We start from the raw sequence: 27715 nt of genomic DNA, 5'->3' as shown, positions 1-27715 counted from the left end.
GTCTCTTATGAGACAGAAATGTATCTACCATTATAACGTAACTCCAAGGGCAGCACTGCTTTAAGACTTCCCTGGGACTTGAGAGAGAGCTAAACGAGTCGGAGAGCACCGAGAAAAGAGCCTAGGAACATTTTTAGTTTTCTTTCATTATTGTCCTAACACCAAATATTTTAAATCAAGGAGACAGCTTGTTAGCTACGCATGGTCTGGTTTTTGAGTCACAGCTGGTATGACTAGAGAGGACCACTCTGGCCATTCAAACTGACCCTCCGATTTTGCAAAACTAGTGATTGCATCACCCCTGCTACCACTGGTCTAAGCAGTTGCTTAATAACTGCAGACTAGTGCTTTAACACTGTCCTCTTAGTCTGGTCCACGGTTTGCTGATTGAGCTTGTTGAGAATTTGTTCCCAAATTCTATTCACATCTTGTTCCTCCTCAGCCATTGCTCCCTGTCCTGCCATCTCGTAAGAAATTCCTTGCTTTCACGATCTTGAAGCTAATTACGAACTGTCAGCATCTCCCTCTTTTCTGGTAAATAGGTTAGCTCCCTTTTCTCTGACCTCATGTCTCACCTTCCACTCATGATGGCATTTTGTTGCAGTTCTCTGCATTTAGCTCTAATTCATCTAAATCCTTGCTCAACCCTGGAAACCAGACCTGCACACAGCGTTTCATGCCGAGAATAGAGAGAAGACTTAATTAGCGACACCCAGAAATGTCAGCCTGGCTTCTGGTAGCAGTGAGACCTACAACTGTAACTCTTACCTAATAACAGCTGGCTTTTGTGTGGTGCTTTACAAAGGAGGTCGATGTCATTGTCCCCATTTTACAATGGGTAAACTGAGGCACACAGTTGCAGTGACTTGCCCAAATTCACTCAGAAGGCCTGTGGCAGAGCCAGGAATAGAACAGGTCCCTTGATCTTAGTTCAATTCATGTGGCCAATGTGCCCACATCCAATGGGCAGTTCTAGCAGGAAGGCCAAGGACTGAATGAACAGGAATAGGAATTAACCTCTCCCATAGAAGTCGACCTAGCACTGGGTAAAGTACTGCAGAGAACCCTATGCTGCCAGGGTCCTGGCCTAATCTAGCATTAAAACAGACAATAGTGTGCGTAGCAGCTGGTGCACACCTGCCACCACAGCCATCAACCCAGCTTGGGTTAGTGTATTGCTACTGGAGCATAATTTTCAGTTTCATTTAAACAAATTGTTGCAACTGTTTTTCAGGAGTCTCGGTAACTCCTGAAATTAGGAAAATAGTGTTAGAGAGAGAAAAAATGCCAATACCCTTTGCCCTGCGGAGGATATGAGAAAATGTCAGGGTATAATTCTTCCTTTAATGAGCAGGGTCCCTTAACACTCCTGTTGTTCTCCCTGAGTCCCGAATGCCTTTCAGCAGCAGATCTGGGCTAATGGCTACTTATGAGAACTAAACTGGAAAGGCTGAATAGCTCCCACTGTAGTGTTTATAGTGGAAAGTGGTGAGAGGGCACTAGCCCTTTCCCCATGTACGAGGATGCCCATTAGAAAGGGACTGGACCTGGCTCCTTTCCCCTCCATCCCTCACCCTGCCCTGCTGCCTTGAGGGCTGTAGGTAGCAAAGCTCCTCCCAAATGCAGAAGGCTGACATGAAAGGGGTTTAAGGAAGATTAACAGTTAGTTAGACTCCACAGGATGAATCTAAGAGGGGCACTCTGATCCCCAGATCAAACCTGTTTCATCTACCTAAACGGTAAGTAACTTGGGGCAGCCACCATCTAGCACCTAGCAGAGAAGAAGGAGATTAAATTTTTACATAGCACTTTTCAGCATAGAGCAGTGGTGGGGAAGGCAGAGTGTGTGGTGGGCATGGTATCTTGGGGAGCAGGAATGAAAACTGGGCCACAGTAATTAAAAATAAAAATCCACCCCTCCACTTCCCAATCCATCAATTATTCCCAAACACCGTCGGGAAACTACATCTAAACATAAAACGTGAGTGTGCAGAGTGTATGGCTTCTAGCTAGTGTACAAATGTGGCATACTTGAAAAGGGACAAGCGGCCAGCATCCCCAGCAAGGGTGTGGAGTAATCAGTTCTTGGTAACACCGGCTGTGCTGTGCGGCAAGGAGGCTGAAGGCAGAGGGCTGCCTCGTAGCGTGCCAGAGGAATTCACCAATAACCTACTTGCTACTAGAGTGGGACTCAGTAGTAGAAAGAAAAAATAATCAGGAAGAAGAAAAATTCTTTCACCTTCACCACCTGTGTAACTGTCTCTCCCCCTCCCCATCCAACTAACACTGCCCCTCAACTATATAACATCACAGCGACAGGGATTTTAAAAAAGTTCTGCAGGAAGGTATCAGCCTAGCGTCACTGGAAGTTGGTTCACAGATATGACATCATAAAAAAAGGTCTAACCAGCAAGCCAGTGTGTGTCTGGGCAGTATGGTCAAATGTGGATATCTGTGTCCATGAGCACATGTATGCGATTGTACTTGTCTAATTTTTGTTCACAAATTCCCAATGTGTGTAGAAATGTGGTATCTGTGCTTCCACATGGCCACCAGATACTGTGCTGATAAATTAAGTGTGCACAAATGTGTATACACATTCACACAGGTGAGTTTATACATCTCTCTTCCCCTTAAACTGCCATCATGTAATAGGGTTTTTCCTACTCAAATTTCTTTGCACGTATCTTGTTAAACAAACAAGTTAATATAAAAGAAAAAATTAAAAAACAATACTCAGAAGTCCAAAAGTAGTGACAGAACACAGAACCCCCCCGCTCTCAGGGAGCTAGTTGTCTAGGCACAATGATATCTTGGACCGGATGTTCACTTCGTTACCTCATTTTTTGGTTTTATTATTATTACTATAGTTTTGTTTCCCTCATTTTCCTTTCATATTCAAGCCATCTAAAACTAACTATAACGTTTTACATTCCAGAAATGCTTCCAAAGCTTCATTAAGGCCGTACCCTTACCTGAGATCACATGCACATCAGAAAGCTTATGCTTTGAAGGTCTTGCTGGATGGCAAAGTTTTCCTTCTTGAGAGCGCCCTTTAAAAAACAAACATGCACATTTTTACAAATTCATACCCAGCTGCGGTTATGTACAGTTATAGACCATTTCACTGGGAACTGCAGCACTCTCTTAATTTTAAACACAAAGATTTACATTAAAATAATCTTACCATAAAAAGTCTCATAACACATTTGTGATGGAAAATTAATCACACTGTTAATAATAGAATACCATTCATTTAAATATTTTGGATGTTTTCTACATGTTCAAATACACTGATTTCAATTACAACACAATACAAAGTGTACAGTGCTCACTTTATATTTATTTATTACAAATATTTGCACTGTAAAAAACACAAGAAATAGTATTTTTCAATTCACCTAATACAAGTACCATAGTATCATGAAAGTTGAACTTACAAATGGAGAATTATGTACAGAAAAATAAACTGCATTCAGAAATAAAGCAATGTAAAACTTTAGAGCCTACAAGTCCAGTCAGTCCTATTTCTTGTTCGGCCAATTGCTCAAACAAGTTTGTTTACATTTTCAGGAGATAATGCTGTCTGCTTCTTGTTCACAACGTCACCTGAAAGTGACAACAGACGTTTATATGGCACTGTTGTAGCCGGCATCACAAGATATTTATGTGCCAGATGTGCTAGAGATTCATATGTCCCTTCATGCTTCAACCACCATTCCAGAGGACATGCATCCATGCTGATGACGGGTTCTGCTCAATAAAAATCCAAAGTAATGTGGATCCCAATGCATGTTCATTTTCATGATCTGAATCAGATGCCACCAGCAAAGGTTGATTTTCTTTTTTGGTGATTTCGGTTCTGTAGCTTCTGCATCAGAGTGTTGCTCTTTTAAGACTTCTGAAAGCATGTGCCACACCTCGTCCCTCTCAGATTTTGGAAGGCACTTCAGATTCTTAAACCTTGGGTCGAGTGCTGTAGCTATCTTTAGAAATCTCACATTGGTACTTTCTTTGCATTATGTCAAATCTTTGGCGACATTCTAAATAAGAAGCAGGCAGCATTATCTCCTGTAAATGTAAACAAACTTGTTTGTCTTAGCAATTGGCTGAATGAGAAGTAGGACTGAGTGGACTTGTAGGCTCTAAAGATTTACAGTTTTGTTTTTGAGTGCTGTTATGTAACAAAAAAAAATCTACGTTTGTAAGTTTCACTTTCACGATAAAGAGATTGCACTACAGTACTTGTATGAGGTGGTGAATTGAAAAATACTGTTTCTTTTGTTTATCATTTTGACAGTGCAAATAGTTGTAATAAAAAATAATAATATAGCGTAAGTGGTGTACACTTTGTATTGTGTTGTAATTGAAATCAAGATATTTGAAAATGTAAAACAACATCCAAAAATATTTAATAAATTTGAATTGGTATTCTATTGTTTAACAGTGCTATTAAAACTGTGATTAATCGCGATTAACTAAAAAAATAGTAATTGAAAAAATCACATGCGTTAACTGCTATTAACTGACAGTCCCAAAAATTTTTAATATGATCCATAATAGAATTTCAAGTAACTTTTGGGTAAATTTTGTAGTTTCAACACAAAACATGGTTAAATAAGTATATTTTCTTTTTAAGTTTTCCATAGTGTTTGGTTGAATAATTACCAGAGTAAACCTGCGTCCAACTCAGCATATCTACCACTGAGTATGTGTACTTTAAAAAAGAGCAGATAAACAGTATCACCACCTGATCACCACATTCAAACCAAATTCACCCCAAATTCAGGTCTGGTGAAATAGAAATATGGGGAGCTGTCTGTCTGTCTGAGGGACACCTGTCCTGGAGTAATGATGTGCAGTAACCCATATACTGTTTTAAGGTTAAAAAAATCAGCTTTAGAAATGATGTGCTTCTAAATGTATCCAAACTGCGCCCCCTCCCCAATTTATCTGTGTGTTTAAAAAAAAATGGATTTCTAACTCTGGTGCTGCAAATCCCTTAGTAACTTGAGAAGTATTAAAACTATAACAGATTCTAAAATCTAGGAATATTGTTAGCTATGAAAGCATCAGCAACAGAACACTTAAATTCTGAAACTTTAAATTGCCACAACAACAGAATTACCGTATATCTGTTTAAGGATGGATTGCTTGCTCGTTTTTATGGCTGAGTTGCTTTTATTTATAGATTTTAGGTTTTTACATGAAGACACTGATTTCAGAGGGCCATGGTTCAGCTGTTTCTTCCAAGCAACCTGGATGAAAAAGGAAGCTGTCTCTTGTCTCCATTTGTCTTCATCTTCTTTGCATTGCCGCTCAGCACTAAAAAGCTGGACCAACTTCTGTCTTAGCTGGTAACTGGAGAGAAGAGAATAACACTTGTTTTAGATGACCTGTTTTAACTTCAGTGTTTTACATGCATCAGTTCACATGGTGGATTACATGAGTAACTGGGAAAACAAAATTCCCACTGATCTGACAACTCACTTGGATGAGGAATGTTTGCTTAGGAGGTATAAGACTTCAAACTACCTGCAGCCAAAATAATAAATGTACCAAAAAATTCACCAAAAGTGAGGACAGTATTAAAAACAAACAACTACATAAGTGGTGTCATCTATCAATAATAGGACCTCTGTTTTCATTGCATTCACAACTGAATGTAGTGGCAAACTTTTCTGGTGCATTCTCTTGCATATTTGCAAATTATTGACACAATATAGAGGAAGATACTGGCTGAGTCTATTTCCTCTCTCTACACAGAACCTGAGAGGCTCTAGGGCCTGATTCTTCACTGCCTTGCGGCTTTTGCCATCATTTATACCTGAGCAACATGGATGTAAAATGCTACCAAACCAGAACAACAGTATTATGCACCCAGAGTTCTTACTGCTGAAGGACTCTCAGTCCCTTCCCTGGTTTCTCCAATCTCTTAGTTCTCCCTATATGTTTCACTCCATCTTTGCTCCCTTTCTTCCAGTCTCTCTCCTAGCCTTACCAGTGCAGCTGTGACGTGTCACTGACAGTTCACAAACATCCCTTCATGTCCTCAGGACAGGTCTGAGTCCCTCCCCTTCATTTGGTTAATAAACCCTTGCACAGAAGGGCTACATATTTCCTTGCCTCAAATGTTAGTAGTCTGCACTGTACTGGCATTTCATACCAGAGAATAAACTGACTGGCCCAATAATCCTCTAAATCTTCCTGCTATGCCTTTCCCCCACGTTAACAGTAACTTACTAATTATGACAATATTTGACACTGGTGTTTGGCTCTTTTCTGAAGTGAGTCAGTGAAATCAGTCTAGTTTCCACATCCCCATGAATCGCTATCACACCTGTTGCTGTTTGAGATCCTGCTGGAAGCCTCCACAGTGAAGACAAGGAAGGAACAGATGCGAATGGACACAAATCCCCTCTCACTTCGACAGTAATGGCAGCCTTGCAATGCTGCTGCCCAGGCTGTACTGGCTCTTTGAAATTTGGTTTCTAGCACCTTTTACAACAAGCTCAAAAGTAAAACAAACTAATACACAGAACCTGAAGCAAAATCATTACCGGAATTTGCTGTAAGCCATTGGACCAGAAGGAGCATGAGACAGCGGACTGGATGGCTCAAGTGATTGTTAATGAGATCTAGAGGCTTTTACTGCTACAATAGGTTGCCTATTCAAGTCCAGGTGACCAAAAGTTACCAGCAGATGTGCTTTTTCTGTGGCCTGTGTGAAATGAGCAGGTGATCTCAGGTCTGCCTATCACAAAAACCACTACCATCCCTACCCATGACTGCAGTTGCAGCAGAGGCACAAAGGACTGAATATGCATGAAATCTGAAGAACCCTCTCTTCCTCTGTGAGGTTGCCTGCCCATGTCAGATTGGTTTTGCGAATAGACACCACAAGTTTTCCAGGGCTGTTATTCTGACACTTTTCATGAGTTCTATATTCATTTAAAAAAAGTTGAGAGAGAGCTGGTGAAAAGCAAAGGCTAGTACCAACATGGGGATTTAACTATTCAAAACAGAGCAACACTATAATAGATAAGTCAAGAAGCAAGTAAATAAACATTTTGTTGCAGGACTTCTTCCAGAGACAAGGAAGTGTTATCCATGTATGTGTTATGACTAAGCTCTGGTTACTTAACAATACTTAACCTGTACACTGCTGGATACCTAATGACTTGCTATTAATTTAGTCTACAAAATGTATGTAAAGACGAATGCAGAAAAAATGTTTGGGTAATAGCTGTTTAACAGCTGAGTGGAGAGGAATGTTCAACTGCGCTCTGTGCTTGACAATTATTCCTGTGTTAAGTGCTGCAGGTATTTACTGATCTATAAATCAAATGGTCACATGGACGTTATATCCCGTCATTGCCATCAAAGACCTCACAGAACCTTCTGGTAGTTTTTGGAGACACACAAATATTGCAGGGAACCAAAGGGGAGGGGATCCTATGTGGCTGTGCAAATATTCCACAAAAATGTGTTTATCTGGTTCTGAGTCAAAAAAGAAGGAAAGCAGGGGGTTAAATTAAAACACACACACACACACACACACACACACACACACACACAGTGCTGCATTAACAAAACTTCAAAGCTCAGCACACTAGGTGCATATTATACATCATGACTGTGAAGCGTATTTGTAGCAGGAATGAAAATGCGAGCAGCCTATGTGCTCAGGTTTATGGGTAAGGAGGCTTTGAACTTTAGAAAGTTGTTAGTAAAGTTAAAGATCTGTCTGAAAATAACAGACTGAAGTGCCTGATGCCAGCTGGAGACCTACAGGGACAGCAACCAAAAGATTTCCAGCTTTTGTCAATTCGCTGTGGGCCCAAGAAAGTGCCACCAGCTTCAATGCACCAGACAAGGGAGCGAGGCGGACAAAGGAACTGCAAGGCTCGGTGAGCAGGATAAGCAATTAACCTTTGGCAGGCCAGATGCCTTACGAGACACTTTTGAGGACTAAATTTGTGAAGTTTGTGGACTGTGGGAATTGAAACATTTTTCTGGAAAAGGGAAATTTAACGTGCACCACAGAAACATAGGTTACTAGCATATCATCAATCCAGAATGCTGAAGGGATGAGCTTAGTTGTATCTCAAACTGTTTTACATTTTCAATAAATACGGTAAATTGACTCTGCAAAACAAAGTAAGAGTCAAGTCTATTTAATCTCTTAGTTTAGTGGTTGGTGGAGTCAAAACACTCAGGTACATACTGTCATACAGCTTCATTCAAGTAAGTTCATACCTTTCCTGACAGGCTTCAGAGGGGAGCCGTGTTAGTCTGTATCAGCAAAAACAGTGAGGAATCCTTGTGGCACCCTAGAGACTAACAAATTTATTTGGGCCCTGGGACTGAGGGAAAGGATTTCAGTTAGTCAGACTGCTGGAGTATGGGGTGAGAGAGACTTTTGCTCTGAATTTATTAAGCTTGTTAACTAGGTATTAGCTGTGTTTCACCTTTTATTTTATTTTAATTCTGACATGTATGCCTCATTACTTGAAATCAATTAAAATCTTTTTTTCTTAAGTTTTTAAACTTGTTTTATTGTTTCATCTAAACCAGTGTGTTTGGATTGAAGTGTCTGGGAAACGTCATTTGGAATAACAGGGTTTGTGCATATCATTTTCTATTAATAAAATTATACACTTTACACGAGCTGTGTTTTCCAGGAGAGGGCTGGGCAGTACAAGACACACATTTCGGATGGAAGTCTAGGACTGGGAATTTGCTCGTGTTGCTCTGCAGTGTAATTGCAGAGAGGCTGGCCATAGCACTCAGATGGTACAGCTAAGAGCAGTTTACATGCTCGAGGCTATGTGAGTAGACCGGGGCAGTTGCGCTCACACTGAAGCAGTGTAAAAGGCTGGAGAATTGAGGGGACAGAGCTATTCAGTAGTCCAGATTATGTCCTGGGTAACATCTAGATCCGTACCAAATTTGTGGTCCATTCTGGTCAATTTCGCCATCATAAGATTTTAAAAATCATAAATTTCATGATTTCAGATATTTAAATCTGATATTTCCTGGTGTTGTAACTGAAGGGTTCCTGACCCAAAAAGGAGGGTTGCAAGGTTATTGGAGGGGATCATGGTATTGTCACCCTTACTTCTGTGCTGCTGCTGGCTGCAGTGCTGCCTTCAGAGCAGGATGGCCGGAGAGCAGCAGCTGCTGGCAAGGAGCCCACCTCTGAAGACAGCACCAGCAGCCGCAGCAGCGCAGAAGTAAGGATGGCATGGTATAGTATTGCTGTCCCTGTTTCTGTGCTGCTGCCTTCAGAGCTGGGCCCTTGGCCAGAAATGGCCACTCTCTGGCCACCCATTGCCACTCTTGCTTCTGTTCTGCTGCTGGGTTACTGCCTTCGGAGCTGGGTGCCTGGCCAGCATCTGCTGCTTTACGGCCACCCACCTCTGAAGGCAGCGCAGAAGTAAGGGTGGCAATACCATGATCCCCTACAATAACCTTGCAATCCCCCCATGACCACTTTTTGGGTCGGGGGCCCCCAGTTTGAGAAATGCTGGTCTCCCCTATGAAATTTGTATAGTACATGGTAAAAGCATACAAAAGACCAGATTTCATGGTGGGGACCAGATTTCATGGTCTGTGATGCATTTTTCATGGCCATGAATTTGGTAGGGCCCTAATAATGTCACATGCAGGGCCCGGGAGTGTATTTTTTCCATTGAGTACTTTTTCTATTATGAATTATGAGTGACTTTTATCCCGTATTGCTTTACATACTACTGAATATACAAGTATAACTTCAGCTAACACCAAATATTATACAAACTATATACAGGGATCAGTGCATCTACATCTTCGGTGAAATGTGCTGACTTTTTGAGGCACTATCCTAGAACAGAGAGTGACATATAAGATTCAATCAAAACTTCAATGAGAGTTTAAATAGTAGGCAATGTAATTACCCAAGTTGGAATTTGGTTCAGGCCTCAGGTTTTAAGGTCCCAATTTTTCTGAAAATTGCCATGGGATCCTTGCTCATCACAAAGAGTCAGAACCTACTTTTTATGTGTTAAATAAAAGAAAGCATTTCCAGCAGCACAGTGCCCCCTACAACCTTGTTGGGGCATTGATTCAGTAGTAAGTGGGAAAAGTGCTCCCTACTGAACCAGTACAATACTGCCACATACTGCCGGCTGTGTTGTCCTTGATGTCTCCTATCCCAGTAGTGAGCCACCCCAACTCTGTTTAGCTTGTGATAGATCACAGAGGCACAGCACACAATGGTGTCCTTGCAGATCACTTTCTTTTTTCTAGAACATTTAACTGTTGGTTCCAGCAGGAAAAATAGGTCTAAGGACAGCTATTAGCATCACTGAGGTATTTATGAAATGCATTGTGGGAATTTGGGGTCACAGCTCTGAGCACCATAATAAGAAACTCTGGGTCATCCATCCTTTGTTACAAAAAAAAAGCACAATGTTTTACAAGGAGATGAGGAGGAAAAATCATAGTGGGAGCTACTGCAGAATCCCTGCGGAACAGCAAGAAGAGCTAAGGGCAGACGGCGTGATAGAGCTGGGAAATGAAATGATTCTTTGTCTGTTCACCAGACCGAGTGAAGGAAACATGCCAGAAACAGTAAAAGTTTCCTGGAAACAGAAGATGACAAATGTATGAACATAAGGGAGACACCACAAAACAAATGAGAAAAATCAGAGAGGAACCCCAGGATTAATTAAAAGCACCACAGAACAGGACTGGAACTACTCTCTCTGCAATAGGAGCATACCCAGAGAAGATAAAGTGACTTCCATATTCCAACAGCTATTTAAAAACTAACTGGAAATATACAGGCTTATAAATCTAACCTTGTTTTTCAGGGGCATTAAGAGGCAGAACAGGAGCACAGATACAGATTGTTTCGAGTTAGTGTGAATGATGAAATAGTCATACTTGAACGTTAGGAATACAGGAATTGCCAGATCAGACCATGGTCCATCTGTTCTGTATCCTGTGTCTAGTAGTGGCCAGTAGCAGATGTTTCAGAGAAAGGTGAGAGCTCCTTATACTGCATCTAGTTAATCATACAACGTTACAGGTGAAACATCGCTTCCCAACCTCTACAGGTAACAAGCTCATTTGCCTTTGTATATTCCTCTTAGCTTGCTTACTTGCAAATTATTCATCTACCAAACACTCCCTTAACACAATCTTGTTCAATTATCTCACTATTCTTGTTGCAGTGAATGTCACAGATAGATTAGACCAGGGGTAGTCAATTATAATTTGTTAAGGTCCAAATTTCTTAGTCAAGGTCCAGATGCCCATCCAGCTCTCGTCCCCTAACCACCTGACTGCCCCCTAAGCTCCCTGATCGCCTGCCGGCTCTCCTACCACCCTGCCAGAGAGTAGGGTAACCTTATTTCCCTAAACTGAAAACAGGATGCACGGGGCAGGCCTGAACCACTTGGTACTGCTGCTTCCCCCACAGCAAATTTTTCTCTGTGCCCCTCAGTTGAGCCAAGCAGCAGAGATAGGAGCAGGGGAGAAGAGGAATGGGTATGGGCTGGGATCTGGGCAGCAAAGCAGGGTGTGTGTGTGTGAGTACTTCTGAGCTCGGGGCCAGGAGCTGAAGCTATTTGGACTACGATCCAGCTACCTTTGCAATGCCCCTTTAGGGGCTGGGAAAGCAGAGGGGCAGGAAGGGGACTCCGGGTAGCGGGAGGGACCAAGGAGACTGCAGACAGCAGTCAAGGGGAGAGCTGGGATGTGGCAGAAGCAGGTGACTGAAGGTGGACTGGGGAAGGAACAGGCCAGTTGGGGCACGGGCTGGAAAGGGATCCAGGGACTGACCTCACAAGACAGGCCCATCCCTGCGCTGCTGCTGATGGTGCTGAGGCTGCACAAGGAGCCGCTCAGAGACACACTGTGCCCCACAGCCTAGTCCAGCTGCTTGCCCCCTGCTGGGAGGTCTCCATTGGGGAGCAGGCATGGCTCCAGCCCTGGCTCAGCTTCAGCCTGTGCTAGGATTATCACCTTTGAAATGCAACCCCTCGCCCTGCCCCGGCATCCTTCACCCACAACTCTTCCCCCTTCAACAGCCACTTATAGTATCTAGAGAGAGAAAACAGAGATAATATTGATAACATGGCACGTCTCCTCACTCTCACGTGACTCAAACCCTCTCTCACACACACGCAGTGCACTTGCACACTGGTGGGCAGACAGCCACTGTATTTTCAACAATTTTGATCTGTTACCGCTTAAGCTGTAGAAGCAGGAACATTGCAGCATCTTTAGCTGGACACACAAAGTTTTAACATCAGATGTCTCAGTGTATTGTGACAATAATGCAAATCTTTAGACCTACGTTAAAAAAACCTGGCACATTAAATTATTTTTAGGGCAACTGGCAAATTCATAAAAAAAACTGGCCAGGCTGGTCAAATACCGGCCATGCAGTAGCTCTAACCCATGTTATCACCGAAAAGCATCTGGTGGTCCGGATTTGGCCCGCGGTCCACCTACCCACTACCCCTAGACTAGAGAATCATATGCACTGCAGAGATTCCTCTACTGAATCACACACCGATGCTGTCCGGTGTGCTGCGGAAGGGAGAACAGAGTCAAAGCTCCACCCACTGTCCACAAATGGATGCAGTGGTTCTGTGAAACCTGCTGCCACTCCCATGCTGTGTGCAGCAGTACACTAGCAAGTGCAAGATGGTAAGGGGGTGTCTATGCTTCCTTACTAGCTTGCATGGCTACACAAGCTAGGCCACAATCTGTCCTGTAAGCCTTACTGTACAAAGCAGCATGCTCAGTCACCCTGCCAGTTCAGGACTGCGCTCTCTCTCTCTCAACCCTTATCCACACTTCTGCGTGATTAAGCCCAATCAGCAAAATAAATGTCCATCATACCATAAACTTGGACTGTATATATGTGTGATGCTGTATAATCAAAATGTGACCATATATATCATTAATATTACCACCGTTAGACAATTGTAACAAATCTTGTACAAAGTATATCATCTAAGATGTCAATGGAAAAGTTATGATGTGCTACATAAAATTATCCTAAATCCATGTATTATCACTGCATCTGAAGTTATGAATATTGCTCTATGTATCTGTATCCCAAATGTGTTTGTTCCTGGGGTAACACCCACCTGGTAAAATCTACACTGAAACTGTATTGAGGACCCAAAGGCAATTAACACTCACAATGGGCCATAGGAGAAGCTTGTCATGCCCGGTGAGCCGTTCTGTGGATGCCCCAGCCAGATGGGTAATGACTAAGGCTCCATGTTTGTCACAGAGGTTGTGGAAATCATAGATTCTGTGACTTCCTGCGACTTCTGCAGGGGCCGGTGTGGCTGACTCCAGAGCAGCTCGAGCAGCTTCCCTAGGGAAGCCACACTGGCTGCTGCTGGAGCAGCTCTGCAGCCAGCTGCACCAGCCACTGCTCTGGCAGCCTGTCCCCGGGACCACCCAAGCTGTAGCTGATGTGGCTGGCCCCAGGGGCCACCTGAGCTGCGGTCCTGGGGCAGCTGGAGCAGTGGTTGGCCCTTGGGCTTCCCCCACTCATAGTGGCCGGAGCAACTGCTGGTCCCCCGTGGCCTCTCTTCCCCCGCCCGGCAGTGGCCAGATCAGCAGTGAGCCCCCCAAGGGCTTCCCCGCCCCCAGCGGCAGTCAGAGCAGCAGCGGGTCCCCTGGGACTTCCCCCCGCCTCCTCCCCCAGCGGTGGTCGGACCAGCAGCAGGCCCCCAGGACTACCCCCCCGGCAGTGGCAGGAGCAGCAGTGAGCCCCCTGTGGCTACCACTGACAGCTGGTGCTGCAGGCATCCCAGGGCTACTCCCCAGGCAGTGGCAGGAGCAGAAGTGGGCCCCCTGCAGCTGGTGCCGCAGGCTTCCCCCCTACAGTACCACCCCTGTCACAGCATCCCCTCCCACCCCTACAATTCAATCGGGGTATTTATGGTATAAGTCATGGCCAGGTCATGGGCCATGATTTTTTGTTTCTTGCCCATGACCTGGCCATGACTTATACTAAAAATACCTGTGATGGGGCAACCCTGCCCCGCACTAGCCCCAGCAGCGTCAGACCAGTAGCTCTGATGGAGGAAGTCCCGCTCTGTTCGTACTGGGCATACTCCAAGTGCTCTGGGAGTGTAAAAGGAGGGAATTCAGCTCAGTCTGGGTGGGCAGCCCGGTAAGCCTCAGCCTGTCTCAGTAGGACCCCCCTGCTGAGCCTGTGGCAAGGTCCTACGATGCTATTAGGGTCAATTCTATGGTCTCTGGCCACTAGGCCGTGCTACCCCACAAGCAGGTGCAATCCTATGGACTCTGGCCACGAGCCCGTATTGCCCTGCAACAAGGGGCGTGAACCCTCACAATACCCATGATTAAATCATAGCCTTAGTAATGGTTGCCCCTGTGAGTCACTGAAGCATGTAATGACATGTGATATGCTCATGTGACCCTGGACTCCATCTTGGGCCTCTATTTTTCCACAAACTGGGGCTGTGGGCTTTGTGTTTGAAACAGAAAAATTTCAGGCAGATGACAAAAGGTTTAAAAGACACTGGAAACATCTCCATCTTGCCTTTCTCATGCTCAGATTCTCTAGACTATGGACTTACAACTAAAAGGAGCATTCCAATCTATGGACTGAGAACGATCCAATCTTTTGGAAGTTACCGGAGACTTTACAAGCCAGCAGTTTATTTCATTACTGCTACAAACTTGATAAAAGAACTTTGCAATTATTGTATGTATATGATCTATTAACCATTTTAACTCTCCTTCTTTTCTCTTATGAATAAACCTTTAGATTTTACTTACTAAAGGACTGGCAGCAGTGTGATTATTGGGTAAGATCTGAGTTATATATTTACTTGGGTATGTGGCTGATCTCTTGAGACCAGAAGAACCCTTTTGCTTGATGAAACTGGCTTTCAATAACCACTCATCACTAAGCCTAGTGTCTGAGTGGTGAAATAACGGCTGGAATGCTTAAGACCACCGCATTTTTGAATTCTTGTTAACTAGCGTGGTCAGACAGAAGTTTATTTTGGTTACTGGCTTGGTATATATTTAAGTGTAGAATAACCATCAGTTTGGGTGAGTGTGCTGTATTGCTCAGCAGTTTGTCACCATGCCTCAGTGGTCACAGCTGAGACTATCAAATTCAGGACAATCTATAAAACTTTTGTTTTATTTAATTTTAAAAGGAAATTAACATTTTTTTGAGTAAGGTATACAGAGACTTGGAAAGATTAGATTATCGTATACGTTACTAATTATCGTTTTCTGTCTTCACACAAAAAATGAAGAAGTGACGTTCCACTCAAAAATGTAGAAAGGAGGAACTAAAAATGTATGATATACTGCATTTGCAGATAACTGGCTTACTCTCTATTTGTCAATTTTTAGAATTAGAAATTAAATATTAAGAAACAGGATTATCAGATATTTTATTTCTGAATCTAATATTAATCTCAATTTTTTACAGTCATATGGGACAGATTCTGCCACAGTTACTCACTGAATAGTACCTTCCTCCATGAGTAATATTGGCAGTGACTTGGGATTCTACTGGTACATTTAGCAAGGGTCTTCCACCAGGCTCTGATGTGCATACACCACATAAGTTCTCTGCACTTGTGAGGGTAAGATAGGGTTGTGGGGACGTCAAGCACTGGTAGACCTCAGTCGTTCCTGTCCTCCTCCTCCTCTAGGCAACAATAATTCCCATTGAGTACAGTTACAACTACTGTTTCCAGTATTGGCTGCCAAGTACATCTCAGCTGCCAAACACCTTGCTATTTGGACCCTATTTAATAATCAGAGGTCAGCGTGGAATTGCACATGAGCTGGTAGAAGGAGGTGTTAGCAGAGGTGGTAAAAATCTTTGCCAGAAAAGTAGTTTAAACTGCTGCATGGGGGATACATTTAGGGCCTTTGTTTTCTGTGAATAGCCATATTCTAAACAAAATGTTTATATTTTAACTAGCTATTAAAAGTCATTACTCTCCTTGCACTCTTTATGAACTGACTTAATGACTCCTGGCCACTAGCATACATTTCTACTTATTTAGTGACAGAGAATTAAATCCCTGATTTATCACTATTAATGTTATAGGGAAAGGGACAAAATAGAGAAAGCAAGTTCCCAAAGAACTCTGATTATGTTTTATCTCATTGTATTTCTCTCTATCTTTTGTAACAATCTTCTTACCTTCTCCATGTCCTCTGAATAACAGTAGCAGCATAGTTCTTCTTCCGAAATAGCTCTTTTCGTTTTCTTTCCTTTTCTATTATCTGCATACGGATCTCTAACGGAATAAGTTCAATATTCATATTCTGACATGGGAGATGGGAACATAATTGATGATCTGCATTCTTGGACCCCGTTATATCTAATTTTTCCAAGTTCAGACTATCATCAAAAATAGCGTGAGCTGCTGGATCACTTGGCACAGGTCTTGTCGTTCCTGCTTTGATAGACAGTAAAGGGCAGGTCTTTTTTGCTAATTCGTTATTTGTTACATTGTTAGTTTGTACTACAGCATGTGAACTGTCATTTCTGATGTTTACAAATCTCATTTTGGCACTTCCAGGTCTACTGGAGCCAGCTGGCGAACATCTCTCACTGTTTAACTCTTTATTTCTTGCTTTCAGCGTGCGCGGTTTGCCTTTTGATAGTGTTTCACACTGCCTTGAATTCCTTGAGTTTCCATCCGTGCAGTTAATCTTCTGCAAGTGCCCTGTTGTTCCTTCACAATAGCTTCTGTTGCCAGCTATAGATTGACTTTGATCTGCTAATTGCTCCTCTGCACTGGCTGTGTTAAAACAAGGGATGTGCTTTTCGTTGCCATGTGCTAAGCCTTTCGCGCTTGCAGTCTGCTCCTTGTGCTTTTCACCATACCACTCTGTGGCTGCCACAACTTGATGGTTAGCTTCAACCTTGGCTCCATCATTTTCTTTACCACAATGGAAATGGACACAAGCTGTCTTGCTTTTGGTGTGTTTTCTGGATAATTCTTTAGGGAGATAAATGAAAAATCAATGTTACGATCATTGATACTGCAAAAATGAGCTTTATTTTTCCAATTCATTTTTTGCACAATAACCATTGTGGCACACTGAGATTTAGAAATATGGAAAAAGAAAGTGACTAGGCAGGAAGTATTAGAGGGAAAAACACCCACGGAATAAAAGGAACCTAACTTCTTTATTTGGTTACTCTGTGAACATTTAATCGATTTCTCTTGCTGACACAAAATTTGAATCAGATACCTAGACTAGCTCACACTGAGAAGTAATGTTCACCTGTTCTGATCTGTTGGCCTTCCTTGTGAAAATGGATTCAATGTATGGTAATGGAACACCCACTCCTATTTACACACCTACTTGCTCCATTGAATAAAGTACAGCAGAGTACCACCACTCACAGCATGTCTAAGAAGTTTTCGATGTAGCCATGACGTATTCTGTCATATAATGAAAATCCCTCTCTGTATACTTAGCGTAATCCCCTGCCATAGATAGTCTAGAGCATGCTGTGACAGGTTCCCCCCAGGGGTGCCACCTGGAGCTGGGGTACCACTCAGCCCTCTGACCCACCAGCCTGGACTCCCTTTACACTGTACTGCTGTGACAAGCTGCAGAATACTCCAATCTTGCACTTTCACCAGCATTCACACAGGTAGGGACACACCCAGTTGCAGTTACCTGCAGGCTCTCTAACCACCAGTCTCACAGTCTAGGACCTCAGAGCAGTACCGTCCTGCCCTGGTCAAATCTGGCCAGTATATGGGTTTAATATCCGGTCCGCCTCTCCCTCAATGTGAAGAGGACCATGTACACTCGTGGTAACCAAGCTGAGATTTCCCCCAGACACCTTAGTCAAATGTACGCTGGTTTGGATTAAAACATATAATAAGTTTATTAATGTCAAAAAGGTAGATTTTAAGTGATTATAAATGATAGCAAACAGACCAAAGCAGATTACTGAATAAATAAACAAAAATGCAAACTGAGCTTAACATACTAGATAGGTTGGATATGAATTAGCAAATTCTCATCCTGCGTGATAAACAGGCTGGCAGTTTCTTAAGGCACAGGCTGCCTTTGCTTTGCAGCTTGGGTTTCCCAGGTTTTAATACACAAGCTAGAAATCCCTTTAGCCTGGGACCATCACTTCCCCCAGTTCAGCCTTTGTCTCTCAGGTGTTTCCAGGTGCGTTGTTGCAGGGAGAGTGAGGTACCATCATGATGTCATTTCCCCCTTTTATATCTTCTTCCCACTTCCTGGAAAGCTCTTTTGCTGTGACCCGGGTCAAACAGTTTCCATTGTGTAGTGCTATCTCTGAGAGGTTTCTGTTGTACACAGTTCCTGGGGTAATCCTTGTGCTTGTGTGCATTTCCTCAATAAGCCATTAACATTGTTTGGTCTTTTATTGTTGTCCCTGAAAGACTGCTTATGGGTGTTTTCAACCTCACAACACCAATCCAATGAGATATTCATGTCTAGCAGACCAAGACATTGAGAATGATACCTCACCAGACATACTTTGTACAAAACATATCATAATTACATGACAGTGATGAATACTGGGGTGCCAGGCTGAAACACACACAATTTCTAGATCCCTGCTCCAACATCCTAAATCAAACTACTAAGTCCCAATTTTCCCTTGTTGTAAATTTTCTCTTTCCTATTTCCAGGTCCACGCTTGGACCAGCATGCCACATGTGACAATAGCTTCTAAACATTCTGGTGATAATAGCTTGGAAGTGGGACTCGAGCACAAAATGAAAATCCCTCAGATAGTTTGCTTTGGCTGCAATGCAGAATTTGCTTAGTAAAGAGCCCGAGGGAGAACAGAGAAAGAGCTAGAGCACAGAAAGGAGTCAATACAGCATGCAGACAGAGTTAATGGATAGACAAGAGAGAGAGAAAAAATACATTTGTTATTATTGTGTGTTTGATAAAATGCAATCATAGTAGAGCCATAGAAAACGCTTAGGTTATACAGTCCAGTAAAGCACATAAAAACCCACTGGGCTAAATTTATTCCTGATGTAATTCCTTTAACTGCAGTGGAGAAGTCAGAAATCTATCGTCTGGATAAGAGGTTATGGCATATAAACATTTGATTTACAGGTAGGAAACAAGGGATTATTGTCCACAGTCTCTCAGATTGGGAAGACTTGTCAAAGGGGTAGCTCGGGGGTTTGGTACATACCAAGGCTGTTGTTATTCTTACTAATCTATCTGAACAAGATTGCCATGAACACAAATAGCCCAATGTTCTCTGGGGTGTATACATATTTTTTAATTCAGTTCCAGGAATGGGGGAGGAAAATTTTTATATTCTTGGAATATACAATGGGAATATATAATTCAAACAAAGTGTGTTTTCCAGTTCACACTAAGATAAGCATTTGTGCAACATTTTATGCTAATCAGACCTAATGTACTATGTTTTTTCTTCTTTAACCAAAAAAAAAAAAGTGGGAAGAAGACGATTTTCCTAATTTGCGTCTATACATTTATCTGCTAAAAAGATCAAAATAGGATGGTTCTCTGAACATAATATGACAGTGACATTATCCTGCTCCCAGTGAAGTCACAAGCAAAACTCCCACCAACATCAATATGAGCAGGAATGGGCCAATACTAAGTACACAGGTAGCACATTTCCAGTATTGTCAGAACAACATCTCTGATTCCCCCAACAGATTCATTCCTATCTTGATAAGGAAAAGTGAGACAACCCTTAAAAATAGAATCCATCATATTGAAATCTACAGGTGACCTGCTGTTCGCATCGTGAGTATAATAGAACCTGAATTAAAGTCAACCATGACTCACTATTACGGTTAAAATAATTTGCTATAGAACTTTCAGTGATTAGGCAAGTAACTAAGAGGAGAAGGAATTCAAAATGGTCAAATTCAAAACAAAATGGTTCTAAAAGGTACAGACCATATTTAGGAGTGAAGTGAGCTTTTTCTGAGTAGAAGAACCAGGAGATAATGACTGGTGTGTACACCATGGCATGTGAAGAGTGGTCTGCATGTGTAAAATTCTCTCTGCTCTGTGAACTCAGAACTTATAGGCATTTCTGCAGCTTCATATGAGACAGAGCGAAGACTGGAAATAGGACTGCCTGAGTGAAGAGCAGAGGTTGAAGATAGGAGTCTTTAACTAACTTTTATTTTAATTTTTATACATTAATAGCAGGTGCAAAAAAGCCACTTATAATTGCTATGCTGGAGTTCCTTCCAAAGTGCCAGATTCAGTCATTTGTTTTGGACAAAATCCTATGCAAATCCTTTCTAAAAGGCTGATCGATGGCTTTCTATTGGGAAGCAAGAACCACTCGCCGAAGGCCAAATCTTGGACCCCACTGCACTTAATAGGATTTTTGTCCAAGTAAAGACTGTAGGATCTGCCCCTTAAGACTAAATCCTGCATTCCCAATTTGGTACTTATTCAGGTAAAACTTTGAGATCTATGAGAGTTTAGCCCAAATAAGAACTGATTAAGGGCTTCAGAGTTTGACTCTTGTTGCATCTAGTTCTTCGGCATCCCAACCTCTCCAAGCTCATCGTCAGAAACAAGTTCCACACAGACCAGGAAACACCAATACAAAGTGTCACCAGACTCTGCCTGAACAACAAACGTAAAAACTGCAGACATATCTCCACGGCTACAATGATCAACATCCCTCAAAACACACCTTTCAAGATCCAGGATTATTACACATGCCTATTGCAACATGTGGTGTACTTCATCCAAGGTACTAAATGCCCCAATAGCAACTATGTAGGTGAAATTGGACAATCATTACGCTCTCAAATGAACTCACACAGGAAAAAGATAAAAGACAAAAACACTATCACCTGTGGGTGAACATTTTTCACTAAATGAAGAGTGTCTATATATCTGATCTGCCAGTCCTCATTCTCAAAGGAAACCTGCACATTCACTTTCAAAAGATGAGCCCGGGAGCTTAAACTAATAACTTTGCTAGATACTAAAAATCATGGACACAGGAAGCATGAAAGAGAGAGCCTGGATTTATGGTTTATTACAACAATCTATAAGCCACTAACAAACCCCACCTCTCAGCTCCTTTTTTCCCTCCCCTCCCTTTCTTTCCTCCCTATGATTGGAGTGGTGCTAATGGGCCACATCACGTTGAAATATGTGTTAACTACTTATGCTAAGCAATCTGTTACACATTGTATTTAGCTGTGACACTCTGATTAAGGTTTCCAGACCTGAAGAAGAGCTCTCTGTAAGCTTGAAAGCTCATCTCTCTCAACAAGAGAAGCTGATCCAATAAAAGATATTAACTCTTCCACCTAGTCTCTCTCAAATCCTGGGACCAACACAATTACAACAAACCTTTTATCAACAAATTCCTGTCTTTTTAGAAGCTTATCATCGTGTGTGTGTGTGTGTGTGTGTGTGTGTGTGTGTGTGTGTGTGTGTGTGTGTGTGTGTGTGTGTTTGTTTTGCTCAGGGATTAGGTTTGAGAGCTTAAATAATAGAGTTTGTAACTAAATTTTGGCTATGAAAGACGGAAACCTGATTTTTATGATACCTGCATTTTATGAAAAGTCAACTGTAGAAACATCATTGTGAGCAAATCTTGAAATATAATTTTGGTCAATGTCACAGGAGAGTTTTGGCAAAGGAGGGGTTGGGAAAGGTTGAAAGTAAAGGGTATTCACATTTCTTTTGCATTTTTTATACTTCTGTTTTTTCTTGTCCCGTTCCTCTTTTTTTCTGCATTTTTCAAGCTTTTTGTCCCTTTCCTTTTCCCTCCCTTACCTTCACCATCCCACATTTCCCTCCTGTCTCTGCCACACATATTCATTCTGCAATGGAAAACCTTATCTCTGGGCAAGTCTTGATTTTTTAGTTCTTTATATTTGCAACCTTAGTATTTTAATGTGGTGTTTATGAGAGACGGCATTTACTGTAGATGCCGAGATTTATACTACTATTTGTTTATCATTACCCAATTATATAGCCTTATTATGCAAACATCTGACTAAGAGAGAAATCTTTTGTATGGTTTTGCTATAAGATCAATTAACTATGCTGTCTGGTAGGCCATTTCCCTGCTCCCAAGGTAAAGGCATTTGGGTGATGATGCCGAAGAAACAGATCCTTCACTCCTTTTTTCTTTCCTTCATGGTAATAGACTTCCAGTTGTCTGAAGAACAGACAGGAGGTGGGGATAATTTTACATTTGAGAGACCAGCAGGAGTTCTTGGGGTCTGAGATTGCTGGAGAGCAGCAGGCTCTTACAATGCCCTCATTTACACCTGTACAATTCTTCTGTGATGTACTTATGATGCAGATTCAATGCATGAACTAGTGTAACAAACCAAGAGGTTATTAAATAGTTTTTCCCACTGGTAGCCCAGTCACTAATTGTGTTTGGATAATATTTTCTTTTTTGGATCGCTAAGTATGCACTTGAAATTCAGATCAAATGATCCTAATGTATGTGTACTTTTAGCTCTCCTGCTGGGTAAATCTTTTCTCAGTATGATGGAAGATTATAACCCTTTTAAGAGGAACTAATCTTGCAGTTTCCCTTGAATGATATTTGCACAGGTATTTGGGGGCTAGGGAAAACTGTGTGTGTGTGGGGAAATGTAGGGGGGACATTAAGGAACATGATGCCTCTCAGCACCTCTTGCACAATGCAGGGGAGGGAATCACAGTGCTTCCTCCTACTGCCCCCAGGTTGCAAAGTATCCCAAATGCAGTGGGGCACTGTAGGAGTGCTCTGTCACTGGGAGCAGCCTGCACAGTCCTTCTGTGTGCTGGGGACCTTCCTCTTGCACAGTCTGTCTATATATAAAATTTCCCCACTGAAGTTCACCAGAAACCCACAGATATTTCAAATACGTTTTTTCTTAAAGTAAGGCAACACTGCACTTGGTACTAATTGCTTAGGAGGGGAAACACAGCTATTTACATAAAACCATTTACATCCACTTATATATGATAGGAAATAACTGACAAAAAGAACAGAAAATAAAGACAGGTGTTTAAGTGATAACTTTTATCTTTCAACTCTCTTTATTTGAAACAGAACCCCTGATAAACTAAGAAGCTCCACTACCAACCACTTGTCTTGAAACATTTTGAATATTAAGTCTAAAACACATAATAAATATTTGTAATTGTGACCATGTAAACTGACAGAACTTGCATACTAAAATATGATTCATATCCAAATGAATATATTAGTATCCTGTATGTCTGTCTTCAATGATAAAAGAACAAAAAGGGAGCACAATATGCTTCCTCCCATGATGGAAATGGTCAGACAGAGCCCATCTATAGAATATCACTGCACATCCACTGCATAGTCAGTCTAGCCAATTCATTGATTACAAACCTTTTTTGTTTTTGTGATCTTCACTCAGTAGTTCTGCAGACAGACATTTTTCCTTTGGGGTCGTTTTGTTTTGAGAGGTTGCAGGTGATCCTCTATTGTTTTTCCCTGCCTGGTTTTGAGAAATGTTACTGCAGAAAAGCCTGTTACTATGTACATCAATTTGTTTACTAGGCAGCTGTGGAGTGCTAGGAGTTCTGTTACTCTTCTCTCTATTTGCAGGATGTGGCTGTACTTGCACCCTATTGAGTACGAGGTTCTGCATTCCCTTCAACAGCTCTGCTTCCTTCCTCTTATTTTCTTCTTCACGTTTCCTATAGTTAGAGTCAATATTATAAATATTAACAAAGACCAAATATTACAGCATGTTTCTGAAAATGATTCCATCATCAGTAGAAACTTGACATAAATCACAATATGAGCTTGATATTCTAGGTTTTTCAAGCTTTTATTGTCAGCACTGCCCACTAAAGGAACAGGTGCATATGGCGCTGAAACGTCTCTGCTTGACAAAATGTAACAACTGACAGTAGCTGAATTAAGGTAAATTAATATAAGTCAGGTTTAAGTCCATCTCACAGAGGTTTGAACCATTTTAATGAAATAGATTTAGCAAACACACCTTGGTTAAACCACTGGAACTTTTTATAAAGTCAAGGTCCCAAAAATAGAAACCACAATCAGAATTAAACCTCCCTTTTTGTTTTAGTTTTATTAAAAAAACCCTTGATGTTTACTTGTTTAAAAGCTCACTTATGAATCATTTACTAAAAAACCCATTAACATAAACCAGGGCAAGTCTACACATGCCAAGAAATATCTGTAATACAAATTAAAATATCTGTATAAAATGCAGAGATAATCTGAAAACAAGTAACACTTAGAAACAGTGCAAATGAATCCATGAAACATTTTACTTTACCTTTTTAACTTTGTGTTAATTGTTAACATTAACATATACAAACTTTCAATACAAACAATAAATCTTATTCAAAACCTGTACTGTTACCTTTAAAAGACTGATTTCTGTTTGGTCAATCTCTTATTATCTGTATATTTATTTTGTTCAAATTCCAAAAATGGTAACCATATATTATAAAAACTACTTGATTCTGATATAAAGCTGTCTGCTTTTTTTTTCCATTGAAGCAATTTCCCATACTTTAGTTCTTCTTGCCACCAATGCTATTATTAGAACTAGTACTTATTCTGCTGTAGTGTCTAGAGGCCCGGGCCAGGATAAGGCCCCATTGTGCTAGGAACTGTACAAAGACATCAGACAACATGATTCCAACTGCAAAATCTAATGTAAAAGAAGGCACAAAGTGAGTGCAACAAACAATAGGAAGGAATGGGGGGAGGGGAGACGAACAGTCACATGGTTATGTAGGCTATAAATAAGCCATTGTGCATAGCTTGATTATTCCAATTATGTTGAAAGGCTTTTTCTCTTTTATTAAATATTTAATTAAGTGAATGAGCTATTGCCAGCTGCTGTACAATCTACCCATCATTAGTTGGCCAATTTTTTGTTGCAGCAGAAGTGGCTCTTAAGGAGGAATTTAGAAGTGGAGATGGTCCTATTCAGCTCAGGTTCAGGGAGGGCATTCCGCATGTAGGTGGCATCATGGAAGAGAATGCAGACCATTGTGGGAGAAGCAGCTGGGTGTTTAAGGCTGGCGGAGTGGAGAGGGAAGGGAACACCATGATCAGACAACATTTTTCAAAAATACTTCTAACATTTTGCTTCTCTAACATTTGTTGTCTGTCTCATCTATTTAAGTGGGAAGCTCCCTGGGACAGGAACCATCTCTCATACTCGGTGTATGCACAATGACTAACACAATGGGCCCCAATATTGACTGAATGACAGTATGGTGCCAATAGTCCTAAAATAATAAATAGAAGAGTGGAAGGAAAGGTGAGGACAAGAAGCTTGATTTAGAGGCAGTATGAAATGGGGTTCCAGAGTCGAGATTCAAAGAGGGGTTGACAATCAGAGCAACAGACAGGGAGTAAGAGCCTAGTAGCTGTGTTTTCAATTACTCGTGAAGAAATGCTTCAAAATGAGTCATGTGGGTAGTTCAAATCATGTAGCCTTCCTTTGCAAAAATTGATGTATGTTATAAAAATTCAAAATATTGAAAACCAGATATGTGAATTCAAAAGTTGTGTACACTTATTTTATCCATAAAATAATATATTTGATTTAAAAAATGGAGCCTTTGAAAATAAACATTGAATAGGTATGCAAGATGATTCTGGCCAAGATTAAAAATAAATACAAGTGGAATTGCACAACTCTGTAGGTTTTTCCTCAGAAGTGGAATAAATCCCATAATCTGTGGCAAACATTATCGTGCACTTGTTTTTATAAATAGAAAACTAAACTGTGGTTATAAAATAAAGTGACAATTTTTCCTATAAAAATGGACAGGTGGTAAATGTCAGACCATGTAGCCCTCTAATATTTTAATTTGCTTCCAATGCTGTAACATGGTTTGTGGACTGTTGACACATTAGCTCACAGCACAGCATATGACAGGCTAGTTATGCAGCATGTCATCATCAGTTTCTGTGATTCATATCAATGCCAGTATGTGTCATTTCAGTGTGATCTGTCAGGGAGAAGCCTTAACTTTATCTGTCACTGCTATCTTAGCATGTATGTCCTGCAGAAGAAGCTGATTGAACCTGGGTGCCTGAAATCCTGCTAATGGATCTACAAACTGCACTCCTGGCAGATTGAGGTACTTCAGCATTCTCTCCGGCACTGATAACAGTGGCTGGTTTCAAACAATAATATTGGCATTGCACAAACAGACAATGTGTGGGTGTCTGTCTCATATATAGTGTAGATCTCACTGCTGTTACTCTGCCATTTGATCTGATAAATTAGACCATACTATTCACATAACAGTCATTTTCCTTTCTTCCAGAGAATCAGACTACTACTTGAATCCACAATTAACTCCATAAAAGAAATGACACAGGCAATATACAATCAACCCAGATGTAGCCTGAACCTTGTCACTCTGAATTCAAGTCTATCTGTTGACTAGCAGAACTACACAAAAGATCGTAACTGCAACACTAGGCTAATTATAAAGTTTTAAAACTGACATTGGACTGAGAAGGTGGGAAAGAAATGATGGGTTTTCTTCCTGTAGAGTTATTTTATGCCAGTTTTACCTCAGAGTTACGTGGCACTGTGCCGCTGTCATTCTCCCTCAGTCCAATCAATTGTGATTTATTTTATTTATTTTGAGATTAAATTCAATTTATTTTACACTGGGCCAAAATCTTCAACTGGAATGTGCTGTAGAATTTTGTACTGAAAATCCATTATTACACTGTAGAAGTTGTTGAGGGGAAGCTGGATGTTTTGACTGCTGAATAGGAGACAGTTGGGTCTTTTGGCGCCCATGAAGGCACAGAAGGTAGTTGGAGGTTTTTGACAAACAAGAGTGAATTCAGGCTTTGTTATTTGGTAAAAGATGCTTCTCCTTCTCCTTTCTAAGGAGGAGAGGAGGTGATTTTAAATTTTGGAGGTGGCAGGTGCAGAATTCCTCATTCCCCACACCTCAACAGTAACAAGTTACCTCTCTGAGTCCTGCCCTGACATCTGCCACTACATCCAACAACAGAGAAATATATTAGCTTGGTATTTATGCTAAATAATGCATCAGAAGTGCAACAGTTAATGTTTCCACTTAAGCTGTCCTTGTTATGTTTCATTGTTAACAATCCATTGAGATGAATGGGCACTTCACATCTCTCAAAGATCAAGGTGTCTGCAGACTCTAGAGGACAATAAATTTATACTTAATTCATATATTTGCAAGCAAAAGAGATGTAAAACAAAAAATGGATTCTGGAACAAAATGAAGTAGAAAATTATAAAAGATGGATTATTGTTTTCTCTATCTTGTTCCCTTAAATGTAGAGAGATCTCCCTATAAAAAGGAAGGAGAGCTGGAAGAAAATGCAATTTTCAGTTTCAGTTCACGTGCAAAATGTTAGAGAGTCATTCACTACATTCTTATTCTCACAGAGAAATTATATCGAATACTATCATCAATGTTTCTTAATCTGAAATAAAATTAATCTAAGCTAAAAGATACATTTTGCTCTTTGTGTATGGGTAATCGTTACAAAAAAATAAATTGGGTTTTTAGATTTGTTTGATTTAGTCTATGGTATTAGTAACATAATTATGGATTTTTTTATTTACCTTAATGACCAACATTGACAGTGGCCCTTTAACTGAAAATGGTATTGAAGAGTAACACTAAAATG

The 27715-nt window shown here is 41.2% G+C and overlaps 1 protein-coding gene across 5 annotated transcripts in view; it reads right to left on the bottom strand.

Moving 5' to 3' along the window:
* Nucleotides 1–27715, bottom strand: part of INVS (inversin) — a 219896-nt gene that overhangs the window by 2655 nt on the left and 189526 nt on the right. For all 5 annotated transcript variants that reach the window (XM_050938135.1, XM_050938137.1, XM_050938136.1 and 2 more), the window contains 4 exons: nt 23420–23730; nt 16220–17024; nt 5129–5361; nt 2976–3053 (listed from right to left, as the gene is read on the bottom strand). In XM_050938135.1, the coding sequence (XP_050794092.1) occupies nt 2976–3053; nt 5129–5361; nt 16220–17024; nt 23420–23730 (1427 nt within the window). The remainder of the gene's footprint in view (nt 1–2975; nt 3054–5128; nt 5362–16219; nt 17025–23419; nt 23731–27715) is intronic.

Source organism: Gopherus flavomarginatus, chromosome 2 (assembly GCF_025201925.1).
Source record: "Gopherus flavomarginatus isolate rGopFla2 chromosome 2, rGopFla2.mat.asm, whole genome shotgun sequence".
In the NCBI taxonomy this organism is placed as follows: domain Eukaryota; kingdom Metazoa; phylum Chordata; order Testudines; family Testudinidae; genus Gopherus; species Gopherus flavomarginatus.
Note: the sequence above shows the minus strand (reverse complement) of the source record. Positions and strands in the feature narration are given on the sequence as shown.